Source organism: Myripristis murdjan, chromosome 8, assembly GCF_902150065.1.
Source record: "Myripristis murdjan chromosome 8, fMyrMur1.1, whole genome shotgun sequence".
Taxonomy (NCBI): Eukaryota; Metazoa; Chordata; class Actinopteri; order Holocentriformes; family Holocentridae; genus Myripristis; species Myripristis murdjan.
In genome coordinates, this window is record NC_043987.1 from 26,763,968 (window position 1) to 26,788,080 (window position 24,113).

The 24,113-nt window shown below is 41.2% G+C and overlaps 4 protein-coding genes and 1 non-coding gene across 5 annotated transcripts; 3 read left to right on the plus strand and 2 right to left on the minus strand.

The window, feature by feature from the left end:
* Positions 1-2,355: 2,355 nt before the first annotated feature.
* On the minus strand, positions 2,356-2,700 carry LOC115363193 (tubulin alpha chain-like). Its single transcript, XM_030057295.1, has one exon. It carries the CDS (start codon positions 2,698-2,700, stop codon positions 2,356-2,358), a length of 345 nt encoding a protein of 114 aa, XP_029913155.1.
* A 2,092-nt stretch (positions 2,701-4,792) lies between these two features.
* Positions 4,793-7,994, plus strand: LOC115364301 (tubulin alpha-1B chain-like). Its single transcript, XM_030058801.1, has 4 exons — positions 4,793-4,885; positions 5,642-5,864; positions 6,381-6,529; positions 6,625-7,994. The coding sequence occupies exons 1-4, from the start codon at positions 4,883-4,885 to the stop codon at positions 7,600-7,602; spliced, it is 1,353 nt and encodes a 450-aa protein (XP_029914661.1). The 5' UTR covers positions 4,793-4,882; the 3' UTR covers positions 7,603-7,994.
* A 2,146-nt stretch (positions 7,995-10,140) lies between these two features.
* On the plus strand, positions 10,141-10,212 carry trnac-gca (transfer RNA cysteine (anticodon GCA)). The gene has a single exon. It is a non-coding gene; the product is annotated as a tRNA-Cys (tRNA).
* A 318-nt stretch (positions 10,213-10,530) lies between these two features.
* dcaf7 (ddb1 and cul4 associated factor 7) lies at positions 10,531-15,034 on the minus strand. The gene is made up of 7 exons (XM_030058672.1): positions 14,246-15,034; positions 13,808-13,966; positions 13,462-13,573; positions 13,197-13,315; positions 12,351-12,560; positions 11,963-12,080; positions 10,531-11,869 (listed from the first exon to the last, which is right to left on the minus strand). The coding sequence occupies exons 1-7, from the start codon at positions 14,381-14,383 to the stop codon at positions 11,697-11,699; spliced, it is 1,029 nt and encodes a 342-aa protein (XP_029914532.1). The 5' UTR covers positions 14,384-15,034; the 3' UTR covers positions 10,531-11,696.
* Positions 15,035-16,876: 1,842 nt separating this feature from the next.
* Positions 16,877-23,610, plus strand: ccdc47 (coiled-coil domain containing 47). The gene is made up of 13 exons (XM_030058889.1): positions 16,877-17,017; positions 18,512-18,810; positions 18,939-19,040; positions 20,771-20,945; positions 21,132-21,253; positions 21,355-21,420; positions 21,529-21,630; positions 21,843-21,953; positions 22,100-22,185; positions 22,283-22,341; positions 22,446-22,555; positions 22,681-22,848; positions 22,965-23,610. The coding sequence occupies exons 2-13, from the start codon at positions 18,520-18,522 to the stop codon at positions 23,043-23,045; spliced, it is 1,473 nt and encodes a 490-aa protein (XP_029914749.1). The 5' UTR covers positions 16,877-17,017; positions 18,512-18,519; the 3' UTR covers positions 23,046-23,610.
* Positions 23,611-24,113: the final 503 nt, after the last annotated feature.

Sequence of the window (24,113 nt, forward strand, 5' to 3'; positions counted from 1 at the left end):
AGGAGATGGTGACGACATCAGGCTGGGATGTGATGAGAACTCCTGGAGTCTGATCTGCTCTGATGATGGTTTCTCTGCCCGGCACAAGAACAGAGGAACATTCACATGTATCCATCCCTCCTCGGACAGAGCCGCTGGACTGGCCTGTCGGTGCTCTGCTGATCAACCTCCACACCTTTACCTCCACATTCACTCAGCCGCTGGACCCGGGGTTCAGGTTTTGGTCATGTGACTCCTCAGCGTCTCTGTGTCACCCCCTGTGTGGAGAAACACACACTGCTGATCAGCAACAGCTGCTGATGTGGTAGATCAGTGTCACAATACTATGTTTTCGTTACCCACATAACAGGGAAATCCTCAGCTGTTGGCAGCATCATTACCCAAGCCTCCACCATGTGATTTATCATGTTTTTGGCCGTAGTGTCAACAGTGATCAGCTGCAGCCTTGCGTTCTTTAGTTTGAAGGCAGAAACAACTTCGAATCAATAAAAGAAATTTAAGGGATGTGAATGTATATGATGTCACATTATATTGCCTATGAGATGGAAAACTATTTACTTTACTCTAAAACTAATCATATAGGCGTATGAGAGCATATGATATTAGTACCTCATTTTTATTTCCATGCAAAACATTTGAAGAGTTCATTTGCAAAAACAGATATCTATTTGAATTTATTAAACCTTTTTTAAACTTTTTTGAATTTTATTAAAATTTACTTTATATTTATTTCTATTTTTTATATGTTTATTTAGCCTGGCATAATGTTTATTATCCTAAATCATGCTTTGTGTGTGTGTGTGTGTATATGTGAGTGTGTACTCCAAGCAGTATGAGAGAAAAAGGTGTATTCATTTTAAGAATGGCTTTTATCTGTTTTTGCAAATGAACTCTTCATTTGTTATGTCATCTATTTACCTCTTAAGACTATGGAAATATAGCATTTTAAGGAATATTATTATACATAGAAGGATTTTTGATCCATTAACTGTATCTTAAGATGACAGAAATATGTTGGTTTGGACTTCAAATGACAAACAAGGAGCAGGGGGCTGGGGGTTACAAGGCTGCTATCTAGTGGTTGATCAGGGAAGAACAAGATTCCTCTGGCTGCAGACAGCCACGGCTGGATTCAGAGAGTCAGCCTCTCACCTGCAACCACACTCTCACTGATTCAACTCACTGTCACTTAACATAATCCACATTATCATTTGGATGTCTCTGGCTTCTGAGCATAAACACGTCTAAATGTAGAAAAGAGTCCTCTTTATATGCTGTGGACTAGCCAACACAAACTCCTGTGTACATCAAGTTTCACACAAACAGAACTGACTGAAAACTATAAAAATGTACAGAAACATCAGAGGAGTCCCCTGTTTTATTTTTACCTGCAGTATTTATTTTCACTGGAATAAATTTTAAATAAAGGTTTTAATCTCTTGCGGCTTATCGGTACTAAATTTAATAAGGACTTTATAAATTAGGCTACAGCTGGATGATTTCAATAATTATAACCAAAAATTTTCTTTACAACCCTTAAGTAAATCAAACAGAATTTCAGCATTATGTGTTTCATATTTTCAGCTCTTCACTTTTTGTTTCGAAGGGTGAATTTTACTTGTGATTGATATTTCTTGGTTTAAGAGTCAGGCAAAATTATATCACCGGTTGCAGTCTGGTAATTACAAAACTAAGCTTAACTTAATCACTGGATATCATAGGGCCTGATCAATGTGACTGATAATTTGGCAATAACAGCAGGTAGAAAACTTGAAAATGGAAACACAGAGCCTCTCTGTGAAGATGAACTGGTCAGAGGGTCAAACACAACAGCTAAGATGAAGATGCTTATTGAATTCACTGAATTAAACAAGCACAAACAAACTTCAGTGACAAACACAACATATGACAACAATGACAACATCTCAACATTACATGCCTTACCTGCCAACAAAACCAGCAACACAAACCAACACATGGTGCGATTATATGGAACGATTTAGCAATGTTTTACACAACTGGCCCACAAATGTCTGCTCTAAGGTCCTTAAAGTGTCAGACCTGACAAACCTGACTAAAGGAGATCAATTATATTTCAGAAAAATATCTTATCTTAATGAAGCAATTACAGGGATGAAATAATAAACCCATGACAACATTTCAGCATTAAACTGCTTGACTGCAAACTCTGTGAACAATAACCACTGCAACGCTGTGGAATGATTTAATTTTTTAACAGAACTGGCCTGGAACTCCCTTCTCTAATGTCAGCTGAGTCAAAAAGCTTCTGATCTGTCATGAACATGTGAAACAGTGAAAGATGAAAATTTGGGGAGAGGGAGGGCACAATCATCTTTAATACTCCTCTTCTCCCTCTCCTTCCATGCCATCAGCACCCACCTCTTCATAATCTTTCCCTAAAGCAGCCATGTCTTCCCTGGCCTCAGAGAACTCGCCCTCCTCCATACCCTCACCTACATAACAGTGTACAAAGGCACGCTTGGCATACATCAGGTCAAACTTGTGGTCGAGACGAGCCCAGGCCTCAGCAATAGCAGTGGTGTTGCTCCACATGCACACAGCCCTCTGGACTTTAGCCAGATCTCCACCAGGTACCACGGTGGGCGGCTGGTAGTTAATGCCCACTTTGAAGCCAGTGGGCTCTGGCCGGATTGAAAATGTAAGGCCAAGATGCCACATCTAGAAACAGATAATTCAGCAAGTTTTTTTTAATTTATTTTTTGAATTCCCCTGCATATATTAACATTTAGGAAAACCCTTACCAGCTGCTCCTTGGCTTGAAAACCTACAATTTTATTGAGGTTTTTTTTTTTTTTTTTCATTTGGCAGAGGAAGCCTGAATCGTTTCAGTATTTCTGTCAGAGAAGGAAGGCAAGCGGCTAACCGTCAGAGCGCGAGCGCCGTTTAAAAATCGCAGAGCGAGACGGGTTGCCAGATCAGATCGACAGTTTCAAGCACAATCCAACACAAAATCGATCATTCTAATTTGAGAAGAAAACAGAAGCGCATAAAGCTAATCAGTGACAACATGGCAAATTGTGTTGCCCTACAAAAACCCAAAGCTGTTGAGCTTTTTTTCCTCGAGCTGCTAGTTATACATGTACACAGTTCATTTCAGGCGATTCGGCTAAGGTTTAATACATAGGCAATGCAGATCAGCTTGCTACCCATTTGAACAACACAGGAGACAAGAAGCTTAAATAGTTCGGCATCATAAAGCGCTGTTTCATTTTCATGATTATTATGATTTGCAAGGTGGAAAAAGTTTCAGCAGGCAGAATTTATTCACAATAGCTTGCAGTTACTGTCACACACATCAAACATGTAAACTCCATTTGTGGTAAAGAAGCTTGTGATAATGAAACAAGAGTCTTCATTTTAACAACTCAAAACCTAACAAACAACAAACTAACTAACTAACAAAATCTCAGGTGTATCGAGGGTTTCTCAATAGTGACTTCAAAAACCGAAATCCTAAACTAGAAGATTCTTCACCTTCAATGGTTCCTTTGCTGTGAAAAACCTCAACTATCACAACTTTGGTTAACCGCCAGTTCAAACTGAGTGAACACTGCCGCAAACGTTTGTCGATGACATTTTTGTAGTTGTTTTAAAGCTCTAAGCTGGTAACTGAACCCACTTACCATTTTAAATGTGGAAGTTTAAGGGAAAACGGAGCCTCTCACTGTTGAAGACGAACCGCCGTTAGACGTTGAAGCCTCGAGTTCCTCAGTGGCAGAGTGGGAGTCAGGTTGCCAGATCGGACAATTTTCTGCGCAGCACAGCATTAAACGAAAAAGCCAGACATACAGTTATGCACAGTTGAGAAACTCCATTAACGTACCAGGCTTCTTAACTCGAACAAGTTTACCAGAGATAATAACTACTGTGATGATATTTTTCATCACATCATAATAATCACGAAAATGAAATAGCGCGTTATAATGTCCATCTAATTAAGCTTCTTGTTTCCTATATTGTTCAAATGAGTAGCAAGTTGATAGATAGATAGATAGATAGATAGATAGATAGATAGATAGATAGATAGATACTTTATTCATCCCGAAGGAAATTCACAATTTTCAGCAGTATCCACAGAGTACAAGATTAAATAAATCAAAAATAAAGAATAAGTAAATCAAAAATAAAGAATAAAAGCTGACCCTGGAAATCTAAAGATCTAAGTACCAATGTGCAAAAAAACAACAAAACCAGTGTGCATCGATGTATACAATGTGCATAGATGAGGGAAATGTGCAAATTTACAGTATAAACAGATGATAAATAAATGATAAATAAATAAATAGCACCCAGATGATAAATAGATGATAAAAAGCCAATAAAACCAGAGTGCATCGATGTATACAATGTGCATAGATGTGGGCAATGTCCAAATTCACAGTATAAACAGATAAACAGATGATAAATAGCAGCAAGCAATATATACACTATAAACGAGGATAAAACGAGGATTGATCTGCATTGCTAATGTATTAAACCTTAGCCGAATCGCCTGAAATGAACTGCGTACATATATAACTAGCAGCTCGAGGGAAAAAAGCCCAGCAGTTTTTTTTTTTTTTTTTTTTTTTTTTGTAGGACAACATTATTTCCCCTGTTGCCACTGATTAGCTTTATGCGCTTCTGTTTTCTTCTCAAATTAGAATGATCGGTTTTGTGTTGGATTGTGCTTGAAACTGTCGATGTGATCTGATCTGGCAACCCGTCTCCCTCTGCGATTTTTTTTTTTTAAAACGGCGCTCGCGCTCTGGCGGTTAGCAGCTCGCCTTCCATCTCTGACAGAAATACTTCGCTTCAGGCAAAGTATCTCCTCTCCCAAGTGAAAAAAACACACAATAAAATGGTAGGTATCCAAGCCGAGGAGCAGCTGGTAAGGTTTTTCCTAAATGTTGAGGTTGGAAAAGCAGCTTGTAATGATAATTAGGTAAACAGAGTGAGCTGTTGTGGTGATGTTGAAGATGATGAAGCTGAGCACAAACCGCTGAAGGTGAACAAGCTGCGATCCAAAGAGGTTAACCAGACATTAAAATGACATCTGCAATGTGTTTCAAACTCTCAGCTTTAATGAAATGTTTTTTTTTTTTTTTTTAAGTTATTCGAGAGGCTTATACAGGCACTACGACCGGACATTGATGCTACACTACAAACTGCAACCTAGCTAAAAGGCCATCAGTTAAGTTGCCGTTAGCTAAAACCGGGAACATTTTAGCTAGTTCATGTCTTTGTAAGCTACGAAATATTGTGCTATTTTCGATTATTGGCTGGGTGACAGGTTAATATTGTATATGCAGGGGAATTAAAAAAAAAAAAAAAACTTGCTGAATTATCTCTTTTGAAAACAAAGTTGAAGAAAACGTAGAAAGACAGATTACATCATTTGAAGATTTAAAGCTTCAGTAAAGCATCACAATGACAACATTCATAGATTAGTGAAATTCTTTTTTTTTGTGATTTTTATTGTGGTGTAAGTGAAAAGTTTTATCTCTTGTCATCTAAAATGCGCAGTAAAATGTGTATAAGAATCATGCATTGATCAGATGATGAATGTATTTATTATTATGGAGAACACTTGGAGAATTTTGCACTTTTGCTCTTTCAGCGTGAGTGCATCTCCATCCACGTGGGCCAGGCTGGGGTCCAGATTGGCAATGCATGCTGGGAGCTGTACTGTCTGGAACATGGCATCCAGCCAGATGGGCAGATGCCCAGTGACAAAACCATCGGAGGAGGAGATGACTCCTTCAACACTTTCTTCAGTGAGACTGGAGCTGGCAAGCATGTACCCAGAGCGGTGTTTGTGGACTTGGAGCCGACTGTCATTGGTATGAGCCGTTAGCCGATTTTGTGATACACACATAACTGACCCAAATGTGACTGCCCCAAAATAAAACCCAAACCTGTCTTATGGTTCCGATAACTTGGACTCGATTTGGTCCAGTTCTTTTTAACCCCTTACTGCCTGAATTTATTCACAATTATCTACAAAAATAAATTGTTTGTGTTTTTGCCTTCAAGCAGATGCTAAATTATTGGTGGTAGAGTGCTTCCAATGCAACAACTCTTGGTATGTGTCAAATATGCAGACTAAGGGCAGATATTAAGACTGGAAGTGGTTTGAGGCGAATTCGCGACAACAGTCTACAAGGGGTTAATTTTTTACTGAAATTGCTTGCATTACATTGTGACAAGTATTAAATTAAGCCTAACTCTGATATGACCCACAGATATCAAATATTGACCCAGTCCCCAAAGAGCACTGAGATGAGCTGTAAGTGTCAGGTCAAGCCATGTGTGTGTAAAGTGGGCAGACTTCCCTTAACAGTGGTGTGTTTGTATAGATGAGGTCCGGACTGGAACCTACCGCCAGCTCTTCCACCCCGAGCAGCTGATCACTGGGAAGGAAGATGCAGCCAACAACTACGCTCGTGGCCATTACACTATTGGCAAAGAGATCATCGACTTGGTTCTTGACAGGATACGTAAGCTGGTGTGTGTCTCCCACCGATGACGGGGTGTCTGGCGAGTGCAGTGTGATTCATGTTGATGAGTGCTTTTAATGGAGGTTTTCTTGTCCCTGTCCAGACTGACCAGTGCACCGGTCTGCAGGGATTCCTGGTCTTCCACAGCTTTGGCGGTGGCACCGGCTCCGGTTTTACCTCCTTGCTGATGGAGCGTCTGTCTGTTGACTACGGCAAGAAGTCCAAGCTGGAGTTCTCTGTCTACCCCGCTCCCCAGGTGTCCACGGCCGTAGTGGAACCGTACAACTCCATCCTTTGCACGCACACAACCCTGGAGCACTCTGACTGCTCTTTCATGGTTGACAACGAGGCCATCTATGACATCTGCCGCAGAAACCTGGATATCGAACGTCCGACTTACACCAACCTCAACAGGCTGATGAGTCAGATCGTGTCCTCCATCACGGCCTCCCTCCGCTTTGACGGTGCGCTGAATGTGGACCTGACTGAGTTCCAGACCAACTTGGTGCCCTACCCTCGCATCCACTTCCCTCTGGCAACCTACGCTCCTGTGATCTCTGCTGAGAAAGCTTACCATGAGCTGCTGTCAGTGGCCGACATCACCAACGCTTGCTTCGAGCCAGCAAATCAGATGGTGAAATGCGACCCCCGCCATGGCAAATACATGGCCTGCTGTTTATTGTATCGTGGGGATGTTGTGCCCAAAGATGTTAATGCGGCCATTGCTACGATTAAAACCAAACGCACCATCCAGTTTGTGGACTGGTGCCCCACTGGCTTCAAAGTGGGCATTAACTACCAGCCGCCCACCGTGGTACCTGGTGGAGATCTGGCTAAAGTCCAGAGGGCTGTGTGCATGTTGAGCAACACCACTGCTATTGCTGAGGCCTGGGCTCGTCTCGACCACAAGTTTGACCTGATGTATGCCAAGCGTGCCTTTGTGCACTGGTACGTAGGTGAGGGTATGGAGGAGGGCGAGTTCTCTGAGGCCAGGGAAGACATGGCTGCTTTAGAGAAAGATTATGAAGAGGTGGGTGCTGATGGCGTGGAAGGAGAGGGAGAAGAGGGAGAGGAGTATTAAAGATGATTGTGCCCTCCCTCTCCCCAAATTTTCATCTTTCACTGTTTCACATGTTCATGACAGATCAGAAGCTTTTTGACTCAGCTGACATTGAAGAAGGGAGTTCCAGGCCAGTTCTGTTAAAAAATTAAATCATTTCACAGCGTTGCAGTGGTTATTATTCACAGAGTTTGCAGTCAAGCAGTTTAATGCTGAAATGTTGTCATGGGTTTATTATTTCATCCCTGTAATTGCTTCGTTAAGATAAGGTATTTTTCTTTTAATGGCACCATGTGTTGGTTTATGTTGCTGGTTTTGTTGGCAGGTAAGACATGTAATGTTGAGGTGTTGTCATTGTTGTCATATGTTGTGTTTGTTATTGAAGTTTGTTTGTGCTTGTTTAATGCAGTGAATTCAATAAAATGTTATTAAGCATCTTCATCTTAGCTGTTGTGTTTGACCCTCTGACCAGTTCATCTTCACAGAGAGGCTCTATGTTTCCATTTTCAAGTTTTCTTCCTGCTGTTATTGCCAAATTATCAGCCACATTGATCAGGCCCTATGATATCCAGTGATTAAGCTTAGTTTTGTAATTACCAGACTGCAACTGGCAATATAATTTTGCCTGACTCTTAAACCAAGAAATATCAATCACAAGTAAAATTCACCCGTCGAAACAAAAAGTGAAGGGCTGAAAATATGAAACACATAATGCTGAAATTCTGTTTGATTTACTTCAGGGTTGTAAACAAAATTGTTGGTTATAATTATTGAAATCATTCAGCTGTAATTTATAAAGTCCTTATTAAATTTAGTACAGATAAGCCACAAGAGATTAAAACCTTTATTTAAAATTTATTCCAGTGAAAAGAAATACTGCAGGTAAAAATAAGCCAGAGACATCCAAATGATAATGTGGATTATGTTAAGTGACAGTGAGTTGAATCAGTGAGAGTGTGGCTGCAGGTGAGAGGCTGACTCTCTGAATCCAGCCGTGGCTGTCTGCAGCCAGAGGAATCTCGTTCTTCCCTGATCAACCACTAGATAGCAGCCTTGTAACCCCGAGCCCCCTGTTCCTTGTTCGTCATTTGAAGTCCGAACCAACATATTTCTGTCATCTTAAGATACAGTTAATGGCTCAAAAATCCATCTATGTATAAAATTATTCCCTAAAATACTATATTTTAATTGTCTTAAGATGTAAATAGATGATATAACAAATGCTTTGCATGTAAAACGAGCAAATTAGTAGCATTTCTGCACAACACAACAATAGTGAAGTACTAATATCATACGCTCTCATAGGCCTCTATGATTAGATTTAGAGTAAAGTCAATAGTTTTCCATCTTATAGGCAATGTAATATGACATCATATACATTCACATTCCTTAAATTTCTTCTTATTTATTGTGAGATGTTTTGGACTTCAAACTAAAGAAAGGTAGCCTGCAGCCAACCGCTGCTGACACTGAAAAAACATGATGCATGTGTTGTTCTTCAGAACTCGATACAGGATGAACAGAAATGGGTTTAGGGAGATGATGCTAAAGAAACCTGGCAGGACTCTCTCTCCAGTGTGACTGACCTCTGAACTTTCCCACAGCTCTGAATCTCTCCTGGTCAGTATAGTGGACAGCAGACAGTAGAGCAGGAGCGTCAGACAGTAAATAGAATCCCACACAGCGTCTCAAACATGAAGCTGTACGTTACATGACATGTCCTTACAGGGGGTTACAGTCACATGTCTGAGATATCTAAGACCCCTGGACTGTCTCTCTGCATCACAGCAAGATCAACAGGGTACACAATCTGATGAATGTCATCCTACATTAAAGAAAGTAAGAAAATATTATTACAATAAAACATGCATCAAATATACCAACATACATTGGGTCAGCTCCTAGAAAGTGTTTTCCCACTTGCCTGAGAGTCACATCAATAATCACAGCCTCATGAAACTTATTAGAGGATAATTCAAAAATACTTGTAGAATCGCAGTAACTAAGAATTGCAATCCATATCAAATGGGCACCCAAATATCCTGATAGTATCAAATAGATGCTATCCATAGGAGATACCATCCCAGCCCTGATGTGAAGTCCCGATTTGAAAAACTTAGCCTCCATGGTATGTGTTACACACTGACTGGTGAGCCGCCAGGACACATGATATACTCAACATCTTTTCGTGACCATGCAAAGCAATAAAGACAAAAAAATAAAATTAGAGTAAAATGCTTAATAACATTTTTGAATAAAGATAGTGAACAAAGAATGCTGCTAATGCTGCAATAAACAGACGAAAGAGATTAAAATCTTTGTGAAAAAGAGATGGAGGATCACCCTTCATAGCAGAGAGACGAAAGGGACGCGTTGATATCCACGGTTCAGGAAAAAAGGCCCGTTGCATCGGTTTACATGGTAAATTGGTCTGAGCTTACTTTGTAACTTAGAGGTCCAACATATTGTTTGTGTTTAGTTTGGCCTTTGGGAAGGAAAAAAGAGCTGTTTCCTTCAAATGTGCAGTCAGACTGTGACATTGTGTCTTTTCATGTGTCAGGGGGTATAGCTCAGTGGCAGAGCATTTGACTGCAGATCAAGAGGTCCCCAGTTCAACTCTGGGTGCCCCCTGTTCTCATCAAACACACACCCTTTGTCCCCATGGCTCTGGCCTAAGCCTTTCAACAGGACAAAATACTTATGTGACTTTTATACTGATATTGTGAAAAGGCAGCTTTCTTAACATACTAGCTGTACTTTTATTTGCCTTTGCCTACATGGTCATCATACCCACATCACTAATTATTACTTATGAAAGATCTCATGTGTAAATATCTTCTGAGAGCACCAATTTACCCATATGGCCTTAGAGGTGGAGCTTCAATTTTTACACTGGCATGACTTTGAAAGCGAGCACAAGGGAATAAAATAACGCAATTTCACAACAGGTTACTTCCTAAGACATGGAGGAATACAATTTATTAGTAAGAGCAAATTCAATAATACAAATTTTATGAAAAAAGCTACAACATGAACACTTGTCTTACCAATATCTCAGTTAATATATTTATATGTATGTACAGTTGCCCTTGTACTGGCATGCTACAAGGACTTGACCTTTACGTACTGAAAACGAGAGAAAGAGAGGCAAACGAGGACGAGGTCAAACAGTTGTTTCACACACCTCTCATTCCACAACTCACTTCTCACACAATCCTGACAACAACAAAAAAAAAAAGAAATGCAGTTTTCCCACACAATGTCTATTCAAAAAAGGGAGACGAAAATGATCAGGGGTCTAAACGCTGGGTGACGTCGCTCTGGTAAGTTGTGAGTCTTGTTCAGGGCGGCCCGACAGCATCATCAGCCGAGTGATAGCAGAATGTCAAAACACACCATATGATGACACACACCACTGCAGTGACAATATGAACCCCTCTCAGGTTATTTTACAATTCTCAAAGTTGCACAGGTCGCAAGTGACTTACTTTCAGCCTGGATACAATCATTTGGAGAGAGGATACTGAAAACACACCCATTGGAAAATTGAACAGTTCAAAACTGCCACAGGAGTAAATAAGTAATATATTGATACTTGAACCACCATTAATATGGTATGAAACCACAAAAGGCTACTGAAACATATTCCTGAATATCAGAGAGGTCGTCTGCCACCAACTGATTTGTGTCAACCTTTACAACTCAAACATATTGGACACCTCTGAGCACAACATCTACAACCTTCATGATAAACTCGGAGCTGGCCGAATTGAGATCTCACGCCAACAAGCGAGTATGAAACTCAGATTTTCACTGACGACTGCCCAGAGTACAAAGCACTGACGCACTTACGGCTGTGCAGACACAGAGCGCTACCTTGTAAGCAAAATAAATAAGAGCAAAAAGTACATCTGGCAGAAGTACAACGCTGTAAAGACGAGGGAGGAAATGTAAACCAGGATACTGAAGAGCAGGGTGGGATATATTCCAAAACAGTCCAGAAAGTTCTCTTATTGCCGCACCCTCCTCTTGAAAGCAGTGGGATAGGGACTACAAGATGTTACACTTAAAAACCAAGTCCAGGTCTGAGGAAACGCCCCTTAATGTCCGTGGCATTAGACACGCAGGATCTCCAGACAGTTGTTGTAGCAGATGGCGATCCAGTCCGGCTGCGTGGAAGCCCACTGCACGTTGTTGATCTCCCCCTCGGCGGTGTAGGCCAGGATGGGATCTTCAATGGCCCGTGGCATCTGCTGGATGTCCCATATCAGGGCCTGGTGGTCATCCGCTGAGGGAAGAGGAGGCAATGCAGAAGAGATATTAAAAAGAGAGATTCAAGACATAAATAAAGAAAACATAATGGTGGAACGCTTGTCCTCACCTGCAGTGCAGATGTGACACGAGGAGTGGGGGGCCCAGGCGATGCCGTTAACACAGGCACGATGGTTGTTGAGCCGGGCCACTGGCGTGCAAGGCACACGAACATCCAAGATCACCACCTGACACACAAAAACACCAAATAATGTCAACAATTAAGAGATGTGAGGGAAATATGCAGATGCTCAGCTAAGAAAAGCTGTCTTTTGATCCAGTCACGCTGATGGCAATAATGAACAAACAAGAAGGGAAACAGCAAATCTAAATGAAAAATTCCCTTAATACTGTAATGAAGTTTTTTATGCTTGGTTGTGGGGATGTTAACTAAATGGTCATCAATTAATCGGTAGGGTGGCTACTGATAAGACTGAAGCAGCATGGGACGCACTCACCTCCATGCCGTCCATGGCCATTGTGGCCAGGTAGTTGGGGTCCTGCTTGTTCCAGCAGAGGCGCAGCAGCGGGTGGTGCTGGGGGTCCTCATAGATGATGGTGCTGTGCTCCAGGTGCCGCAGGTCAAACATACGGACAGAACCGTCTGCTCCAACCGACGCAAACATATCCCGACCACCTCCTGCACGGCTGAACGCGATGTCATATACCTAGAGAGGCACCGATGACATTACAGAGATTCTCCTGGCTGTGTTTTCACCACACATTTAAAAAACACCACACAAGGTTTCACTTTGCATCAATACATCCCAGTTTTCGGTCTAGAAGTCCAACAGTCATTTTATTCTGAAAACAAGCACTAGGGCTGAACAATACATCATTGTATTGTCATCTAGATATCGTTATCACGACATTAATATCTCAAAAGGTAACAACATGGATAATATCAAATTTAGGGTTAGTGATTGGTCTGTTCTGATCAAAAATAAAGTAGCTACATTTTCTACACTTGAAACATTGCTGAATTATTGAGTTGAAACAGAGGTTGCAGCAAAATTATTATTATTTTCTAAATTTATTTTTAAATGCAGACTAAGACAGAGATCGGTCCATTCTGATCAATAAAATACCTCATGAAGTAACTGCATTTTCTATGTCTATTTGGTATTATTATGCTGATTTCTAAAGAATGCTTAATTTTCACTGTTTTTACACTTAAAATTTAAAATAAGTGTGAACCCATAATCATATAGTATACTGTATTGCTATTGAGATATTTGGCATAAACATCGAGGAATGAAATTTTGTCCACATTGCGCAGCCCTAACAAGCACACACGCACACACCTCTTTGTCATGAGCAATGAGCTGGGTCTTGACATGTCCAGACACCAGGTTGACCCGGCCCAACACCTGACCAGTCTCCAGCCCCCAGATAGTGCAGGTGGTGTCGATGCTGGAGGTGCCTGCAGAGTGAACCAAAACATCAGAAAATTAAACATGACACCTGTGATGCTTCAAAGAACACTAACATCAAAATCAAAGCACCGACTCCACAGAAAAGCCCTCTGCTGCTAACAAACACTGGGGCGTCAGCTAGCGATTCTCTTACCCAGAAGATTGGGATCAACCTCATTCCAGTCAAAGGAGGTCAGCGGAGCGCAGAAGTCTGAGTTCTTGTTGTTATTGAGCAAGCATTCTAGGCGTGTTTCTGTGTCGCTGACCTGAGGGTGACATCAGAGGGATTTGAGAGTGGGCCAACTTCATACAAACAACTTGGTTCCTGACTCATTCCCACAGAAATAACAAGTCATGTGCACACTGAAGATCACGGTACAAGACATGTGGGTTTCTCCTTTCTCTCCTTGATGATGCAGTCAGACTTACTACCACTTATGCCCTGTGCTAGGCAGGAACTGAACAACAAAATAATGGCCAGAAATAGAAAAAAAACACACCCTCCAAATGCGCAGGTAGTCCCCACTGGTGGCAAGTAGGTCCGGGTAGACCCCCTTAGTGTCCGGAATCCACATTATCTTGGTGGTTGGGTAAGGATGATCAAATGTGTTCCTGCAGATGAACTCTGAGCTCTCCTCCTCCAGACCCACCAGCTGGACCTGCACAGGTGCAAGCAAAACAAATACTTTTCTTTCATTCAATTCCACCTCAATGAGTCTTCAAAGGATCATTTGCCATATAATAACCACATTAACAAACTAACTGTGCGTTTTCAATATAGGCCCACTGCTCAGTGTTTTAGTCTAATTTATTGATAGTTGAGGATGATAACAAAAGACAGTCAGTGTGGTCGTTACGCAGGGTAGGCAAGGCAAGCTACCGCCAGCTAGCTTAGCCGCGGTCTTTAGCTGATAAATGACGGTGTCTCCACCAGGTACCTTGTTGTTGTATTCCTCCACAAAGCTCCCGAGTGCCAGCCGAAAACGTTTGTCTGGACGGACGCTCCAGTTCATGGCATAGACCGTCCATGGCGCCTCGTATTTGTAGATTTCTTTTCGTTTTCCGTGGAGCGACATCCTCCGCGACCGAAACTAACGTTGCAGTTGGCGTCCAACCAGCTATCAAGCTATTCAACTACTCAATAAACTCCCCCAAACAAACTAGAATGAATTATTTTTGACCGCCCAACACAAACACAAACAAACGTGTCAGGAAATGAGTTACTAATTATTTGAAATCTTCCGTCGGACAAAGATTTCTTAACAGTTTAATTAACAAAGAATGGCATTGCTCGTTGAGATCTTGTTGTGAAGCCAGAATGGAGAATGACTTCCGAGCGCGATTTTCGAAATAAAACCCATAAACGAACAAACGTCGTTACTAGCGTACTAAAACACCAGGAAACGCGTCGGCATTTTAATTTGTAATAATTCAAAACATGTTTGTCTACTTGAAGAGGGCTGTGCGCTTTATCAGAATTGTTAATCGTGTGACGAATTTGGCGGCGTCGAGTTTATTTTGAAAGTACAAACACCACAGTGCCGGTCTTGTCCTGGCTAACACTGGTTAGCTTGACGCCGCTGGAAATATGCGAGCTAACCAGCTACGTAGGCGCGCTGAAACAGAGAAGAAAGGAGTGTTTTTGGTGTGTGTGTGTTTGATAAGATATGATGTTGATATTCAGACAAGTAATCCGAGGAGGTAATCGTCACATCATTCTTCACGTCCGATACGTTCACAGATGTCAGTTCGAGTTGGCCATTAGTGCTCAAGATCCATGATCACAAAATGTAACTGGGGGTGCAGAGACAAAGAAGACCCCTAGTGTCCGCCGAGGGTACTGCAGCCTTTCTTAGCACACACTGAAATGCAGTTTTTTTTTTTTGTTATATCTATTACAATAATTTAAAGTAGTTGCAATTGTAAATTTAGCTGTATACAGAAAAATAAAATAAATAAATACACATAAATAATCATAAATATATACAGTACCTAATGTTATATGTAACTGGGTCAGTACAGAGGAAAGTCTATATGGTCTTTTGTCCTTTAATTAATTGCACAAGTTGGAAGGGTCAGTTCATTCATGAAATTGGTCTGTTATTTTACTATGTCAACATTTGTGACTAAAATATTGTACCGTTAAAATCAAAATCAATCAGATCAAATCAAATAGCCTTTATTGTCATTGTACAAGTTGCACAACGAAATTTGGGGTCTGCACCTCTGCTCGGTAAGAGAAGACATTACAAACAATAAATAAATAGCACTAAAAAATATATAAACATAATTTTAAAAAACAATAAGAACAGGCATAGATAAAAAGTTATTGCACATGGATCGAAGGTTATTGCACATGTAAAAAAAAAAAAAAAGGGGCACGTATTATTCATAAGAAGTTATATATCATTGTCTGCAGATTGACAGTGTTACTGTTGACTTAATTTTTTCTTTCTTCATGTCTTAAACAAGTTTTGCTTCACTACACTATCTCTCCTGCTGATGAAACAAGAAAGTATTATGAAATTAACATCATTATATTATTGGCTAAATTCCATATTCACATGTTTAAATACTTTAACTACATAAAAATAAGAAATCAGCCAAAGCCTTATACGTATGTTCTTATTTTAAAAGTGTGACAAGAAGTCTTCCCACTCTACTGGAATCCCCCTGGCTATGATTAAAAAAAAAAAAAAAAAAACTTAAATGCCATCTGAAAGAACATATGATCTACCAATTCAGCATGTGTTCATCTTTTATTACATCTCAAGCATTTTTTTCCACTTTAAAATAAATTTGAAGAGACAAAAACCATTGTTCCTGATGTTTAACCAAACCAAGCCTTTTTATACTCACTAAAAAGAATCAAGAAATAAATCAAAGCCTTAAACTTATGCTCTTATTTTTTTATATTTAAAATTGCGACAAGAAACCCTCCTGCTGCACTTGTATATTCTATACATTTTGTTATTTGTCGTCCATTGTAATTTAATTCTATATTATTTTTATACTGAAGTATATTCACAGAATCTTCCTTAATGACAAATCAGTGTATACTTGATGTACTTGACCTGAATTTAATCAAATAAAGGAGAAAAAAAAACTTGTAAGGCTCCATGTTATGAATCCCTCTGGCTATTTTGAATTTTTTTCATGTATACCTGGTGAATATATAATGAATAATAACAAGAAACCCTCCTGCTGCACTTGTATATTCTATACATTTTGTTATTTGTCGTCCATTGTAATTTATTTCTATATTATTTTTATACTGAAGTATATTCACAGAATCTTCCTTAATGAAAAATCAGTGTATACTTGATGTACTTGACCTGAATTTAATCAAATAAAGGAGGAAGGCTCCATGTTATAAATCCCTCTGGCTATTTTGGATTTTTTTTTTTTTTTTTTTTTTTCATGTATACCTGGTGAATATATAATGATTTAAAAAAAAAAAAAACCACATAACGTCATCTGAAAGAACATATAATCCACAGTTTCAGTGTTAATCTGTGTTGTGAGCATTTTTGCCCTTCAAAATAAAGGCCCCCCCACATGGGTTAGACTCCATAGCAGCGGCACGTCCAGGGCACCGCACAGATTTCTGGGTAAGAGGCTGTCAAATCTTCATCACGACTCGGCTGGACGGCGAACTCAGCAACACCTTGGCCAAAATTACCTTTTCACGTCAGACATTTATCGCCCAGGTAAGCCGCGGTTTGTGTTTACGTCCCTTTGTGTGATTTCGACACGCCGCGCCAGGTTGTGAAGCGAAAATCCGGGGCCGCTTTCTGTTCGTTAGCTGGTCGAGCTAACGGCTAGCCGCAAGCTAACTTACCATGTTGACTTGGCTGTCGTTAGCATGCTCACGGCAGATTTGCTAGTAGCTGAAGTGTGTGTGTGTGTGTGTGTGTGTGTGGGTGTGTGTGTGTGTGTGTGTTGGGGGATGGGACAAATTTTATGCAGCGTTCAAGAATGAGGTTTAACGGTACTTTTGTTTTTTGTTTTTTTACACACATTTACTTCCCACGTCAAACTGAAGATTAACCGCTCACACTTCAATTGAGGAAGTTAGTCGACTAATTTAGCCGAGGAGCAAGTGCGTGTCATCGGCTGAAGTTGTTGAGCAAGAGCAGTGCTTCGGCTAAAAAATAAAAACCATCAGCCACAGCAGCTGTTAACCCTCCTGTTGCCGTGTAATTTACTTTGTTACAGCGGCCAATTTGACCCCTGTAATTTAAAATGATTGTCATAGAAAATTGTTACCCAAGTTTATGTGTCAGGAGCTTTGTGTCAGGTTGACGACTTAAATGGCCCTTTCAATAAAACAAAACCTCTTTCACGAACTCGCCCTTATGCATTTAAGTTCTTGTGGGAAGCTTTTTTTTTTTTTTTCCCCAAATGTCACATTAACTATCAGTGGGTCTGCCTGGGGTCAAATAGGCCCCATAGAAACACTGATGTGTACAAAATGTGTTCAGGACATTGAAAACATATCATGTTAATTTTATGTTTACCCAGTTGTCCCCGTTAAATTAGGGAAAGTCATGAGATATGAATGGGGTCAAACTGGCACTAAAGATAGCCTAACAGGAGGAATATACATTTACACTGTTATACACCTTGGTGTCATTGTGTGACATTTTTTTCTTTGTATTTTGCAGTCTATCTTTTCACTCTGGTCCCAGTAGCGTAATGATGGTGCTGTCGAGTGTCTTCTGAAATATCAAACTCTAAAGCTCAGTCATGAGAGAGTCAGCACTGATGTTTGCTACAAGCGGTGCAGTTTCTACCTGCCTTTCCTCCTCTTCTTCCTTATTTTCTTTGTTTTCTAGTCATCCATGGCCTGTAGGGTGTCATTTGTCAGGGCGGTTATTACGTGAAGACTTGGTGTGCAGACAGGGAAGAGACACCAAGTTAAATGGTTAATGTTATATGGAGTAATGTAACTTCAGCCCCTTATATTGTGTATTAGTGGCTTATAGGTGCTATGACGAGATTTGCATTGTCAACAGGGTTTAGCCTTCACTCCTTTTTGACAGTGTTTATGGGAAAATATGTTTTCTCAAATCGAGTGTCTAGTATTTTGTTGACCTTCTGTGTGTGACCTTCCCCTGTCATGTGTAAACCCACCCTCATTTCCTTGTTTACCCCTCCACCACTTCAACTTTGTCTCACTCTGCTGCCCCTCGCTGGTCCAGGTCCCGTCATGCGGAGTGTGAACCTGCTCCTGATACCCACCCTGCTGCTCCTCCTGGCCCTTCCTGTGTCCAGGGGCCGCTACAGCGATGATTTTGACGATGGCGATGACCTGGCTGACTTCGACGACAATGACTTTGCCGAGTTCGAGGACATGAATGAGGATACCGCCGCTGAGGCAGAAACCGTCCCTCCGCCTCGCGTGTCCCCCTCCTCGCAGCCCGAGGAGGATGAAGATGAAGACGAAGCCACAGTGGAGCTGGAGGATGGACAGGATGGCTTTGAGGACCCGGAGACGCAGGTACGTGACCCTGTGGTGCCGCTCAGTTGCACAGTTTCCAGAATTTACCACGTGTGATCGATCATTATTTATGGTATTATATGAATTTTTAAAAAAAACATGCTAATTCAGGTGTCATGTTTCTTCAGGATCAAGATATATACAGCAAATATGACCAAGAGGAGTTTGAGGGGATTGGGGACATGGAGAAGACCAGCCATTCCTTGAAAGACCCTCTCATAATCCACACAGTAAGCCTGGCTTAATGGTGAAAGCCCCTGTTAAGCTGTTAACACATACTGTCTTCTGTAGGTATAGCTGTGAATTCTGTAGGCTATGAATAGGCTATGGCTATGAATTTCTTATGATTTTGCATATTTGACTGTTTCATCTGTAGCATTTCTGCAGCTTGTGTCTTGGTATCGGGATAGGAGTGGCTGATTTTTGTTTTGAGACCCAGGTTCTGTCCTGGAGGCATTCCTGGATCAGTTCCAGTCAGTGTTGAATGCCTATTATCTGTATATTTAATAAGATATAGGCCTATGGGTAATTGTTTAGGGAGGCTGTGTTGCAAGGCCAAATGATCAGAATGTGTTTTCACTGTATTTGCCTTTTTCTAGCTGATATGGCAGTTTTCCAGCTGTGTGGGGCATCTCTAGGGCTGCTGCTATAATTACATATTCAAATGGATGAATTGTGATTTTAGGAGCTGACCTCAGTGATTTTGTATGTTGGCAGTTATTGTTTTGTTGACACATAAAGAGTTTTTTTTTTTTCCATATCAACTTTCAAATAAAAGCAGTTATCTTTGCATGTTGATCAGAGTTTATGTCCTGATCATGCTGCCAAATTGTCTAAATTTGAGTGCAGGGAGAGCTATCGAGAGGTTAGATGATGTTTTAGCGCTAGAAAGGCCGTGGGCTGACATAACTGGATGCTGAAATAAACTACATGCAAATTAAGTTCACATACACATTCACTCACTGATGAGTATGTGATAACACACCCTTGCTCATAACATATTTACACAGTTGTTTTTATTCCAAACATAAAGTTTTACAGAATTATCTTTTATTCCTTATTAGGGTATTTATTCCTGTACATTGGGGTACTAGGTTGCTATGGCTACAGCGTTCAGCTGGAGCACTGGGCGGTCTGCTGGCGTCTTTGCTGGGCTGATGAAGGGGATTGAAAGTCCGGCCTTTCTAGTGTGTGCATGAAAAGTGTTTGAAGTGTCCGGATGCTCTGTCACCTTGGCCCAGTGTTGTTGCAATGTAGCGCAGTGAATAACATGGATCTCACTCCAAAGCCACATACAGCCCCACTGATCGGCACATTGCTCATTTTTAACATTATCTGTTTTTTTTTTTGTTTTTTTTAGTATGATTATTATTTCATGTGCTAGGTTTGTTACTCTCCTTGGGGTTAAAATGCCACAAAAATGGTTAACACAGTAATTTATAAAAGCATAATCATCACAACAAAATTGAATGTTTGCAGCAGTCCTGACCACTGTAGCTCAATGAATGCAAAAGAAATACACATTATTCCACTGTTTGGTAGCTCCTGTGGATGGCTCAACAATGACAACATTAGCTGCGTTTACATGGACACAACTGGTCTGTGGCTGATTCAGCTTTTTAGGATTATTTTTTGGCATTTCTGCTTTATTTGACAGTCACAGTAGAGAGAGACAGGAAAGGCAGGGGAGAGAGGGAATGACATGCAGCGAATGGCTTGAGGGCAGATTCGAACCCAGGACGCTGCGATTAGGCCTCAGCCTTAACAAGTGGTATGCGCTCTTATCCGGTGAGCTACTGGGGCGTGATTAAATCTTTAAAGGATTGCTCAACACCTTTGAAAGGCTCGAAACCACAAGTTGTTCAAACAAGTGTTGGAAAAGATGAACGAAGCCAGAATCCACCTTTTCATCAGCAAAATCAAAAACCGTTGGAAAAGTTTGCTTTCTGTTTATCTACAGGTTCCTGCACATTTGCAGAACAGCTGGGAGAGTTACTACATGGAGATCCTGATGGTGACTGGCCTGCTGGCCTACATAATGAACTATATCATCGGCAAGAACAAAAACAGCCGCCTGGCTCAGGCCTGGTTCAACTCCCACAGAGAGCTCCTGGAGAGCAACTTCGCGCTAGTGGGCGAGTACTCTAAGCTCTGGCTGCTCTTGTGTTATTATATAACAACAGTAATGTACCACTGCATACGCTTTAGCTTTGTCTCTGCTAATTTTCAAATTGGTGATGGTACAAAGAAAGGCCGGTTGAGTCACTGTGAAGCATATCTTTTGTTGCCTCTGTGTCAATAACTTGTATGTATCACATTAGGTGACGATGGCACAAGCAAAGAGGCAGTGAGCACTGGGAAGCTGAACCAGGAAAATGAACATATCTACAACCTGTGGTGCTCCGGGCGTGTCTGCTGTGAAGGCATGCTGATCCAGCTCAAGGTGTGGGAGTTGTGCTTTGTTATTTAGGTGTGCCTTGATGTTATTGGCAGTGCATTGTGGTCCATATAAATTCACCTAATGCATGCTCTGGTCTATTGCAGTTCCTGAAGAGGCAGGACCTGCTCAATGTTCTGGCCAGGATGATGAGGCCAGCCTGTGATCAGGTGGTAGGTATCAATGCAGCAGCAATTAAAATGAGATAATGAGGTGAAAAGGAAAGCATTTCCATCACATTTATTTTGAAACCTGTAACACATGTCCTTCTATCTCTGTAGCAAATCAAAGTGACTCTGAATGATGAGGACATGGACACATTTGTGTTTGCTGTGGGCACCAAGAAGGCCATGGCCAGGCTTCAGAAGGAGATGCAGGACTTGGTAAATATCTTCTAAAAAATCAACTTGGTACTGTCTTATGCTACATATGTTCCTACACAAATGGACTAATTTTGTCATGGTTGCTATTGCAGCTTTTATAGTGATACTACACATGCACAAAAACAGTTTGAATTTTGACATACGGTATGTCTCTCATTCTTTGAGATCTAAGACATCACTGTTTTCTTAATTTTGATTCTGTCTCTGTTTAGAGTGAGTTCTGCAGCGACAAGCCTAAGTCTGGGGCCAAGTATGGCCTCCCAGACTCCCTGGCTATTCTAACGGAGATGGGCGAAGTCACTGATGGAGTAATGGACAGCAAGGTGAGGCTGGCCCCGCCATGTTCAGAGCTGAAACGAAACTTACTACCTGGACCTTAGAACGGGGTTAAAACGTTTTATTTTTTGGCAGAGAAGTTTCATGTACATACTTTCAGTTCCCATTCTAATGTTCTGTTTTGTATTTTTAGATGGTACATTTTATTACCAACCATGCTGACAAGATCGAGTCCATCCATTTTTCGGACCAATTTTCTGGTCCAAAAGTTATGCAAGAGTACGTACCGGTTAAATACATTCTTATCTCTTTAAGTGTAAGGCATGTAGCTTGTTCTCGTCATGTTTTTGTTCTTATCATCTGTTTCTTGTTTCAGGGAGGGTCAGCCCTTAAAGCTGCCTGAGACCAAGAAGACGCTGCTGTTTACATTTAATGGTGAACAATTTGTCTTTCCCACAGTTTCGCACTGTAACACACAACTGATCGATTTGATTTCACCAGTATATAAAATGTATGCTTGTTATTGTGTGTGTGTGTAGTGCCTGGCATGGGCAACACCTCTCCCAAAGACATGGACACTCTGCTTCCTCTCATGAACATGGTGATCTACAGCATCGACAAGGTCAAGAAGCTCCGTCTCAACAGAGAGGTGGGCAACACGCTCAGTCCTTCATCCAAATGCAAATCGCACCGTGCACGTCTCACTGACCCAGCCTCTCTTTTGAGATGTCTCACACGTGCAGCTGTGTGTCCTGCTGTTGTCTCCGTGTGCAGGGCAAACAGAAGGCTGACAGAAACCGGGCTCGCGTGGAGGAGAACTTCCTGAAGCAGACCCACGCTCAGCGCCAGGAGGCCGCCCAGACACGCAGGGAGGAGAAGAAGAGAGCCGAGAAGGAGAGGATCATGAATGAGGAGGACCCTGAGAGACAACGTCGACTGGAGGTCCGAATCCCACACAGAAACCCCCAGGAGTTCAAAGAAATACTGTTGTCATTGTCAGCGGTACATATGGATCTATATTTATTTTTTTGTTTTTGTTTTTGTTTTGTTTTTTTCAGGAAGCAGCCCAGCGCCGTGAGCAGAAGAAGATTGAGAAGAAGCAGATGAAGATGAAGCAGATCAAAGTGAAAGCCATGTGAAGAGGGAACACTACAGGCGTAAGGATACAAGCACACATGGAAGCAGTGCTCAGCTCATACAGTTTCTACAGCTTCTCTCATGGCTGAATGCAGCTCTGGCTCACAGTCTTTCCAGCGCCAAACAGACACTCCCACCACACGGGAGTCTCAAGCTTCGCTGTCTCTGTCCTCACCTCGTCCATTCGGTGTGGCTTTACCTCGGCTGTGGGTGAACTGTCTGTGTCCACTGAGAGGGACTGACGATTCTTCAGCATCACATCTGTCTCAACAATTCATGCCAATTTCTTTTGTTGTTCTTGTTGCTTTTTTTTTTTTTTTTTTCCTGTTTGACTCTCTTCCAAAAAGTCTGTGTCAGAGCAGTGAGCTTTTATAAATCTAATCTACAGGGAAGGAGTAAACCATATGATGGTAATAAACAGCTCACATTTTAAAAGGAATGACGATCAATTGAAAAATCCATTTAAGATTAAGAAAATTTTAATTTATATCTATTGAGATTGTTTTTCACACACCATGTGTTTCTGATGAATGTCTGAGCAAATATAATAAAATGCACTGGAAACTATGGAAAAATGGTGTTTTCTAAGTGTAAATGGCAAATTATTGATGATTGATACATAATGCATGGAAAAAGCACAACCTGAAGCCCACCACCAAACAGAGGCAGGTACCCTGAGCAGTGCTACGGTACCATGTTGGCAGCAATGGCTATAAAGAGGAGCAAGAGCAGCATGAGGCGAATACTAAATTTAACTTTGAGATTGTGTCAGCAGTCTCTATGGGAGTAGCTGGACTAGATTGTGTTACATGAGCGCGGCTGTCTTTGACGAGCTGAAATCAAGCACAATAACCCGGTCTAGTCAGAGCCCTCATACTTATGAAGCTGTGAAGAGGTGCTCGGTCACATTTTCATGGACACATTCACATGGAATATGTCTTAGAACATGATCAATAGCAATGTGATTGTGACTGTGGAGTGGAGTATTGTCATAGTCACTTTTAAGATTCTTAATTTGGCTCCCCTGTGAAGTTTTGACACCAATACACTCTAGGTCTAGGGTTATAGTC

Bases quoted from the DNA above. Each gene is read 5' to 3' on its own strand.
- LOC115363193 (XM_030057295.1), bottom strand. From the start codon at position 2,700: ATGTGGCATCTTGGCCTTACATTTTCAATCCGGCCAGAGCCCACTGGC.
- LOC115364301 (XM_030058801.1), top strand. The intron at 5,865-6,380 runs GTATGAGCCGTT...GTGTTTGTATAG, and splicing joins CTTGGAGCCGACTGTCATTG to ATGAGGTCCGGACTGGAACC. The intron at 6,530-6,624 runs GTGTGTGTCTCC...GTCCCTGTCCAG, and splicing joins TTGACAGGATACGTAAGCTG to ACTGACCAGTGCACCGGTCT.
- dcaf7 (XM_030058672.1), bottom strand. From the start codon at position 14,383: ATGTCGCTCCACGGAAAACGAAAAGAAATCTACAAATACGAGGCGCCA. The intron at 13,967-14,245 runs GTACCTGGTGGA...GCACCTGTGCAG, and splicing joins TGGAGGAATACAACAACAAG to GTCCAGCTGGTGGGTCTGGA. The intron at 13,574-13,807 runs GTGTGTTTTTTT...TGTCACCCTCAG, and splicing joins ACTACCTGCGCATTTGGAGG to GTCAGCGACACAGAAACACG.
- ccdc47 (XM_030058889.1), top strand. From the start codon at position 18,520: ATGCGGAGTGTGAACCTGCTCCTGATACCCACCCTGCTGCTCCTCCTG. The intron at 18,811-18,938 runs GTACGTGACCCT...ATGTTTCTTCAG, and splicing joins TTGAGGACCCGGAGACGCAG to GATCAAGATATATACAGCAA. The intron at 21,631-21,842 runs GTAAATATCTTC...GTCTCTGTTTAG, and splicing joins AGAAGGAGATGCAGGACTTG to AGTGAGTTCTGCAGCGACAA.